Raw genomic sequence first — 9,760 nt, 5'->3', positions numbered from 1 at the left:
TCATTTCATTTCATTTCAAATTTCAAAAAACAACTTCCCTTCGCAGCTTCTCTCTCATTTCTAAATTTCTTCATCTTTCTTCTCAACGGCAACTATCTCCCTCCTCTTCCCCCTCTCTCCGCCTCCCCTTCTCTCTCGATCTCTTGTCTCCTTCGTCTTCCTCAGAATCTTCACTCTTCCTTTCTCTCAATTTCTATTCTCTAAAATGAAGCATCCACCCAAGAAACCCTATCTTGCTAAATACCCATCTCGCCGATCCACTGCCATTTTCTATTCCATGCGCTAACGGCGCCGGAATCAAGGGCGGAAGACCCCTCGGAAGCCTATGTCGTCTTCCAAAGAAAATGCTTCACCGTCAGATCCCAAATTCCCAACTCCATGGTTCCCGATTCCAAACCCTCGCCGACTAAGTTGAAGAGCCTGCTCCATCTTCTAACCCACTTAAGCGGAAGCTCAGTATGGAGACCGTTCCTGAGAATTCCATCCCTGGGTTGTCTGATTCTGTTGTTAAGGTAGTTTACGTGGTGTGATTATGGATGTTTTGGTATATTTTTTTCTTAATTTGTGTGGTGAAATGATATTTTCCTGTAATATGAAAAATTAATTTGGTCTTATGTTGAATCATCTCACAGATTAGAGAAGATGTAAAATCTGGTGTAGAAAATTTAACAGAGGAGTGTGTATCCACAATGGCAGCCGTTACTCGGCTTCTAATGAAGGTTTTTATCTTCCTCGTGCTAATATGCGCACCTGAGTGCACCCCTATCCCTGCAACCGTGTACTAAAAAAAAGTTGCAGTTGTCCAAAATGTCTATATATAATTTGTATGCCATCCTTTATATTTTTAATTTTGTAATTTCGTAGATTGGTTGAACTGACTTCAGTATGCGGTTGAAATCATAAACTCAAGATTAATCATCAAGTTTTGGACCTTGTTAAGTGAAATTAGTTCTATTACTAAAGCATGAAAAAAGATAAACTTTAATAAAGATTAGAAAATGTTCGACACTTTATAGTCTTGATTTGTGTCAAAGACTACTTAAAGCATGAAGTCTCTCATCATGATATTGTGAAAAATTGCATGCCTTTAGTAGTTCATGGTCTCCACTGTTCTTCCTTTTCATGGTTAACCTTTTAAAATGAATCGAATACAATTTTAAACACCATCTTTATAATCTCAGAATAATTATGCAGGGTTTATCAGAATAATATGTTTGTTTCTTCAGATATACTTAATATTTCATTGATTGCTCATTCATTTTGGTTTCCATTTTTAGTCGATTATGGTGGCTCACTTTGGAAACTTGTTACATAGCTACTGCCAAAAGCTTTAAATTGCCTTCCGGATGCACCTCAAAATCAGCTTCATTCTTTGTGTTTTCTAATTTCTAGCTCACTCAATTCAGCCATGGATGTACGGAGGTAAGTAAAGTTCCCTTTTGGAATTCAAGTTCTTCTGTACTTCTTGTTGGAGTTTGAGAGGCATTTTTGTTGTTGTTCTTCTTCTTGCATAACTGTGGTTGTGGAATTTGGGTTTTAGGTAGTGAAAGAACTTGTATTATAGTTTTATGTGGTAAAAGGAATTGGACCCACTTGCCATATGTTCACTCAATTTGATTTTTTACTGTAAGTTGAGTCAGTTGTGGTCATTTTGAAGGGGTTCAACTGCATCTGGGAAGTTGGGAAGGAGTCAAAAGGGATTTTTTAAGCCAAAACTGACTTCTCTCACTTTGCCAGAATTGACTTCTCTCACTTTCTTTCTCTGCACTTCTAACTTCCAAAGTTTTTGTGACTGTTAGTAGTTTCATCAAGTGTTTGTGTTTGCTACTTGGTTATGCTTCATAATTGCTTTAGATTCACAAAAATACTATAACCTGTAGCCCTGTAATTCTATCCATTTCAGGAGTTTGTGATCTTTTTGTGTGTAGGAACTAACACAAATTGAATATTTAAAAAGTGAAAAGTAGTTGGGTTTGTAGAAAATAAGTGCCATTTGGTTGAGCTATGACTACTTTTGAAGATGGTTTTATTTTAACTATGACTGCATTTGCTAGTTTGTTTTTTGGTACTTCATTCACCATCCATTTTCTCTCCATGGTTGAGTTTCTCCCCTCATTTATTTTTTATAACATTCATTAGATCACTCTTTAAATCATTCAATTACAAAGGAAAGGCTACTTCAATTCATCATCAGTAAACTATTTTTTTCCTTTAGTAACAATCACTCACATCATTGTCATTTCTCTATGTATTGTCTATAGACCAGGGCGATTTCTAGTTCTCTTCTAAGATTAAATAATTACCAGCTAATCATTTAGGAAGTATTGCAGTTAAATGGTTGTTGGGTTGTCAACTATACTATTTTTTATCTGTTTTCTGTGTGCGGTTGAAATTCTTCTGATGTCCCCCATCTCCTGTGATTCTTTTCTTCAAAATCAAATAGTAGAAGTATCTGTTGGTTCATTTGTTCCACTTGCTTTGTTCCCTGTCCAGGAGTAAACCTTCGTATATTGGAGAAACATGCTCACTGAGAACATTGAGATCAATTTCAACAAGCTTTACTACTAGTTTTGATAGGCTTACGAGTTTTGGAAACATAAGATTTGATCGAGAAGTTAGGAGTAAAGGTTTGGGATATCTTAAATGTTTGGGTGATAGGAACCCGGTATTTCTTCATTTGTGGAATGAAATACTTGTCATGTTGTGTGTGATTGCTACCTTGTTGGATCCTTTGTTCTGTTACACCTTGTTGGTTGATTAAGGCAAAAGATGTGTTGGATTTGACAACAAGATGAGAATAGTAGTTGTAATTGTTAGCTCAATCATAGACTTCCTCTACATAATTCTTATAGTCTGTCATTTTCATTTTAGATATTCCAAATTTTATAATGCAAAACCTGATGAAGCCGATGATGGTGTTTGCACAAGAGCTTGGAGATTCTTTTTATCTTACTTCACAATTGACGTTCTTTCAGTTCTTCCACTCCCCCAGGTATGAAACTTCAGCCTTTTGCTGGCTTAGATTCTATCAATCTTATTGTCAAATTTGTCCATTCCATTTGTAACCAAGGATTCATTTGTAGGACAAGAAAGATAATCATCATTTAGAATATATATGTGAGAGTGCACACACAAAAACAACTAATTATTCAAGCAGAAACATAAAAGCATAATTTACGGAGCATACTGTCCTAAGTTAAGTTTGTGCTATAACAAGATATCCACTCTTGATGTTAAAACACAAAGTCGTATTGTCTAATCCCTTTAGTAATCTACAAGAACTCCAAAGAAATAAGCTCTGGGTCATTATCAATTTTGTTTTCCATCCTAAAATATTCAATTATTCTCCTCTTTGGGAAATTATTGGAGGATGACCATGATTGAGATCTCAAATCTTTACACCAACAGCTGTTTGAATGTCTTTTCTATCTTTTCTTTCTTCTTACCTGGGAGGGGTTAAAAATTTTCATTTCTTGTGCATTATTAGCCATGCAGGGTTTACAGAAAGATTTGAACTTTTCATTTGTGGTCGTGAGCTGGCCAATGCATTTTTCGAATTGATCGATCGTATTTATCAGGTAAGAGGTGATTATATCAATCATTAATGTTAGAAGGGTGCACAGATGATGAAACTTTTTAGCCAATTTCATGGCATTTGAAAGAGAGAAAGTACATTAGTATTGAACTCAAGTTAAACTGGATAGTCTATCACCTTTTGGAAGATAACTTTCCTGTACTTTGTTCCATCTTGTATAGACCCTTTCAGTCGAAAGGTTACCAAAGGAATCGTTTTTGTTATGTGTTATGTGCTTAACTCCATAACAATGTGCGTCCAAGCTCTACATGAGCATTCTATTCTTCTTGCTTGGTATACTTGTGCATTATTGGTTTATGTGCCATGTCAAGAAATAATAGTTTCTATTGGAACGTTTTAGTGTTCCGGTTCCATGATAATTGGAATGGTTGTAATGATCTTTTTCTTTTAAAACAAACAAAATTGGCACAGAGGATGATTAGAAGACCAGATCAGGCAACACAATGAGAAGCATGGCTCAGCTGTTTCTTATGTATCTCGTTTCTTATGTAATGACTCTTTGGACTTCAATTGCCAAAAAGATGAGGATGATTCTTATGAAGTGACACTTGATGATGATTTTCTTACTGCTTTGGAATATGGAATGCCACCAGCTTCTGGACTGGTATGCTTGTCTTTTCTGTCTGTCCACTTTTATGCATCTCGTTTCGGATGGGATCCTTAATGCACCGCTAGTGAAACTCTAGATCATTCCATTCTTTTGACATAATAAAATCACAGAAAAAGTAGATTAGAGAGTGGCCAATGAAAGTATCTTGAATAGATATTTCATAGCTGCTATGAAGTTTTTCCACATGCAAACATTTAAAAACCAGCTGCTGAAGTCTCCCATGTGAAAGCAACTAAGCAAGTAGTCTAAAATTTTGAAGTGCATACAAATTAACGAATCTGGGATGATATTTGATCTATAATTAAATTGTGGAACGTATGATGGATGTTTCGTTGTACTTGGATGTTTAGTATCCCTTTTCCTCGCTGTAATAGATGGAAGAATTTAACTTTCAAGGAATTGGAATTGATAGATTATATGTAGACCCCAAGATCGTAGCCTTTTTATTTATTTAGGGTGATGGTATTATTCTGATGCATGTGAAAAATACTCGTGTGTAGGCGGTGGTTTTAGTTCTCATTCCAAGCTTAAGAGGATATGGATTTAGATACCCATCAATTGATGATTTGTGGGGTATGTGGGAAAAGAACTAGGGGTTAAATAATTTGCAAAAGACCAATGTAAGCATCCAATTAGTGGATAGGTCCTATATGTTAGCCCCTTAGGCATAGTTGAGGATGTTCTTATTAAGGCAGGAGGACTTATTTTTCTCGCTGATTTTAACATCCTAGATATCCATAAATTTTTAGTTTAACCTCTTTAATAAAATTTGATAGAAAATCTTGTTTTCTTTTTGTAGGAATAAAGGAAAAAATGGAGTCTAATCGAATTTGGAACCTTTGCAAGCAAGGGGAAGTTTTCTGTTCCCTATCTCTTTTTTCGATCCTTACAATCTTGCTTAAAATGCTTTGAAGACAAATTAAAGTTTTAAGTGGGGGGTAGGGTTGTAGCTTTGCATGTTCTATGTCCTTTGGGAAATTTTCATTTTGCCAGAAATGTTCAAATTTTAAACTTTTTCAATGTCTTTATTCTTAAAATAAATACCATGTCTAATTTGCTTTCTAGTTTAGACAAGCATGTCTGCCTAACCCTTGAGCATGGAGCTCGGGTTTGTGATTGTGTTTGTCATTTGAATATCTTAAATATGTTGAAAATGCATTCTTTGATAGCATAGAAATGCGTAGAAGACATGCTATTCATTTTCTAAATATTGTAAATACTGTACATACTTAATAATATGTGTTGAAAACATGTGCTGTTGAAAACATGGCCTAACCAAAACCAGATCTGCCTAGCCCTTAGAGTCCAGCCGGTTAGGTCAAGTAGAATGCGTTGAGCTCCCTCAGTATCAGAGCTTGTGTGGGGAACTCTTCACTTTTGGCCTAACCAAAACCAGACCTTCCTAGCCTTTAAAACCCAACCGGTTAGGTGAAGTAGAATGCGTTGAGCTCCCTCAGTATCAGAGCTTGTGTGGGGAACTCTTCACTTTTCGCCTAACCAAAACCAGACCTACCTAGCCCTTAAAGTCCAGCCGGTTAGGTCAAGTAGAATGCGTTGAGCTCCCTCAGTATCAGAGCTTGTGTGGGGAACTCTTCACTTTTGGCCTAACCAAAACCAGACCTACCTAGCACATAAAGTCCAGCCGGTTAGGTCAAGTAGAATGCGTTGAGCTCCCTCAGTATCAGAGCTTGTGTGGGGAACTCTTCACTTTTGGCCTAACCAAAACCAGACCTGCCTAGCCCTTACAGTCGAGCCGGTTAGGTCAAGTAGAATGCGTTGAGCTCCCTCAGTATCAGAGCTTGTGTGGGGAACTCTTCACTTTTCGCCTAACCAAAACCAGACCTACCTAGCCCTTAAAGTCCAGCCGGTTAGGTCAAGTAGAATGCGTTGAGCTCCCTCAGTATCAGAGCTTGTGTGGGGAACTCTTCACTTTTGGCCTAACCAAAACCAGACCTTTCTAGCCTTTAAAACCCAACCAGTTAGGTGAAGTAGAATGCGTTGAGCTCCCTCAGTATCAGAGCTTGTGTGGGGAACTCTTCACTTTTCACCTAACCAAAACCAGACCTGCCTAGCCCTTAGAGTCCAGCCGGTTAGGTCAAGTAGAATGCGTTGAGCTCCCTCAGTATCAGAGCTTGTGTGGGGAACTCTTCACTTTTGGCCTAACCAAAACCAGACCTTCCTAGCCTTTAAAACCCAACCGGTTAGGTGAAGTAGAATGCGTTGAGCTCCCTCAGTATCAGAGCTTGTGTGGGGAACTCTTCACTTTTCGCCTAACCAAAACCAGACCTACCTAGCCCTTAAAGTCCAGCCGGTTAGGTCAAGTAGAATGCGTTGAGCTCCCTCAGTATCAGAGCTTGTGTGGGGAACTCTTCACTTTTGGCCTAACCAAAACCAGACCTTTCTAGCCTTTAAAACCCAACCAGTTAGGTGAAGTAGAATGCGTTGAGCTCCCTCAGTATCAGAGCTTGTGTGGGGAACTCTTCACTTTTCACCTAACCAAAACCAGACCTGCCTAGCCCTTAGAGTCCAGCCGGTTAGGTCAAGTAGAATGCGTTGAGCTCCCTCAGTATCAGAGCTTGTGTGGGGAACTCTTCACTTTTGGCCTAACCAAAACCAGACCTTCCTAGCCTTTAAAACCCAACCGGTTAGGTGAAGTAGAATGCGTTGAGCTCCCTCAGTATCAGAGCTTGTGTGGGGAACTCTTCACTTTTCGCCTAACCAAAACCAGACCTACCTAGCCCTTAAAGTCCAGCCGGTTAGGTCAAGTAGAATGCGTTGAGCTCCCTCAGTATCAGAGCTTGTGTGGGGAACTCTTCACTTTTGGCCTAACCAAAACCAGACCTACCTAGCACATAAAGTCCAGCCGGTTAGGTCAAGTAGAATGTGTTGAGCTCCCTCAGTATCAGAGCTTGTGTGGGGAACTCTTCACTTTTGGCCTAACCAAAACCAGACCTTTCTAGCCTTTAAAACCCAACCAGTTAGGTGAAGTAGAATGCGTTGAGCTCCCTCAGTATCAGAGCTTGTGTGGGGAACTCTTCACTTTTCACCTAACCAAAACCAGACCTGCCTAGCCCTTAGAGTCCAGCCGGTTAGGTCAAGTAGAATGCGTTGAGCTCCCTCAGTATCAGAGCTTGTGTGGGGAACTCTTCACTCTTGGCCTAACCAAAACCAGACCTTCCTAGCCTTTAAAACCCAACCGGTTAGGTGAAGTAGAATGCGTTGAGCTCCCTCAGTATCAGAGCTTGTGTGGGGAACTCTTCACTTTTCGCCTAACCAAAACCAGACTTGCCTAGCCCTTAGAGTCCAGCCGGTTAGGTCAAGTAGAATGCGTTGAGCTCCCTCAGTATCAGAGCTTGTGTGGGGAACTCTTCACTTTTGGCCTAACCAAAACCAGACCTGCCTAGCCCTTAGATTCCAGCCAGTTAGGTCAAGTAGAATGCGTTGAGCTCCCTCAGTATCAGAGCTTGTGTGGGGAACTCTTCACTCTTGGCCTAACCAAAACCAGACCTACCCATCCCTTAGAGTCCAACCGGTTAGGTCAAGTAGACACATACATATATGAGTCTAAATTCATACATATATCAAGTAAACTCAATGTGAATATGTGATTCTAAATTCATTTAATTTCGCTTTCAAATTTTTAAGAATGAAGTGACTTAATTGAATTCAATTTTGGTCGTTTCAATCGCATGATTAAGTTTGATTTCTAAAAGATGTAGGCTGGAAAAGGAGGTGAGCTAACATTGAATAGAAGAACCATAACAAGAGGGGCACTGGATTCATTGAGAAATGGGCGAGAGATTCCATGGCTCCCATTTCTTTAACTTTTGCAATCGATAGTAATGTCGATCTTGACAGGTAATGTTAATCTATTTAAGTTGAGAGGTTTGGAATACTTCATGAAAATTAAGGTTGATATAGTCTTTAATTTAATGTTGGTTTTGTAAAAAAAATTAAAGTCTGCTGAATTTGAGATTGGATATTGAAACAACTATCTTTTTTACTTGAAAATCTGAATGAAATTGCATTTCTCTTTTGTTTGAGTCGGATTCTGCTTTTGAATCTTGGAAACTTTTTTGATTCATGTTTCTGTAATGTTGAATGGGTATGAAACAAAGTTAGGGGTTGAAATCTTGCAGGAATGTTGGAATGAAGATTTAGGAATTAATTCCTCTTTCTTAGAAGAATCTAAATCTATACAAAGGTCTTCTTTTTTGTTTCCAATCATCTGAGGTAATCTTGTAGGTTCTTTAATTCTTGGTGGAAATTCTAGACTACCTGAGGTAATTTTTGCTTTCTTAATAGTTTTTGTTGCATGTTTTCATGCCATTCTTGAAAATCTTGAGGTTGTTCTTGATTGTTCCCATGTTTGGTTTAGGTTTGTTTTGAACACCTTTTAGGTTTGTTTGAGACTCAATTTGTTGCATCTACACACTTAATTGCTATTTTGGGACTTGAAGTGCTTTTTTTACAATGTTTGAATTTTTTTGGTAAGTTATGACTTACGAAATTATACTTGAGCATTGTTAGGCTATTTTTTAAGTTCGAATGGTACTTAGACATGTTGGTAGGTTATGAGTTATGAGTTACGAAATTATATTTGTTGGGTCATTTTGATAGTTCAAGTGATACTTAGACACGATTTGAACAAATTTTAGGTTTGTTTGAGACTCAGTTTGTTGCATCCACACACTTAATTGCCATTTTGGGTCTTGAAGTGCTTTTTTTACAATGTTTGAATTTTCTTGGTAGGTTATGAGTTACGAAATTATACTTGAGCATTGTTAGGCCATTTTTTAAGTTCGAATGGTACTTAGACATGTTTTGAACAGGTGTTAGGTTGTTTCGAACTAAGTTTGTTGCACATACAGACATGATTGCCATCGAAGGGCTTTTTCCACACTTTTTTGAACTTTTTGGCAAGTTATGAGTTACAAGCTTTTGCACTTAAGCGTCATTGGGTCGTTTGAAAGCTAAGACGTGTTTCGAATGCCTTTTTGGTCGGTTTGAATCTAAGTTTGTTGCACTTACACACTTGGCATTCTAGGTCTTGAAGTGCTTTTTTTCAATCTTTTTTGAACTTTTTGGTACGTTGTGAGTTACGAACTTACAGTTAAGATTTGTTAGATCGTTTTGAAAGTTCAAGTGATACTTGGACATGTTTTGAATGCGTTTTAGGTTGGTTTGACACTAAGTTTGTTGCACTCACACACACGGTTGCCACTTTGGGTCTTAAAGTGCTTTTTTCACACTTTTTGAACTTTCCGCTAGGTTGTGAGCTATGAACTTACACTTAAGATGTCTTAGGTGGTTTTTTAAGGTCCAAGTGATACGTAGACATGTTTTCAACACCTTTTAGGTTTGTTTTAAACTTAGTTTGTTGAACTTACGCACTTTGTTGCCATTTTGGGTCTTGAAAGGCTCTTTTCTCACTTTTTTTTAACTTTTTGCTAGGTTATGAGTAACGAACTTACACTTAAGCTTTGTTAGATCGTTTCTAAAATTCAAGTGATAATTAGACTCGTTTTGAACACTTTTAAGGTTGGTTTGAGGGT

At 38.0% G+C, this 9,760-nt stretch overlaps 1 protein-coding gene across 15 annotated transcripts in view; it reads left to right on the top strand.

Annotated features, from left to right (window-relative positions):
• The window catches only part of LOC127151479 (cyclic nucleotide-gated ion channel 1-like), a 39,882-nt gene continuing 30,122 nt past the window's right edge, over positions 1-9,760 (top strand). The window contains exons 1-8 of one of the 15 annotated variants that reach the window (XR_007824479.1): positions 4-512; positions 633-719; positions 1,278-1,422; positions 2,872-2,992; positions 3,488-3,578; positions 4,007-4,199; positions 7,919-8,063; positions 8,345-8,488. Coding sequence is in view for 5 of the 15 variants with exons in the window: in XM_051091399.1 (XP_050947356.1) it covers positions 459-512; positions 633-719; positions 1,316-1,422; positions 2,494-2,761 (516 nt within the window). In the remaining 10 variants the exon portion in view is untranslated. The other 14 variants (XR_007824480.1, XR_007824478.1, XR_007824481.1 and 11 more) reach the window with 14 other exon arrangements.

Source organism: Cucumis melo, chromosome 10, assembly GCF_025177605.1.
Source record: "Cucumis melo cultivar AY chromosome 10, USDA_Cmelo_AY_1.0, whole genome shotgun sequence".
NCBI classification, from domain to species: domain Eukaryota; kingdom Viridiplantae; phylum Streptophyta; class Magnoliopsida; order Cucurbitales; family Cucurbitaceae; genus Cucumis; species Cucumis melo.
The sequence above is the reverse complement of the archived record's forward strand: the minus strand, read 5'-3'. Positions and strand labels throughout refer to the sequence as shown.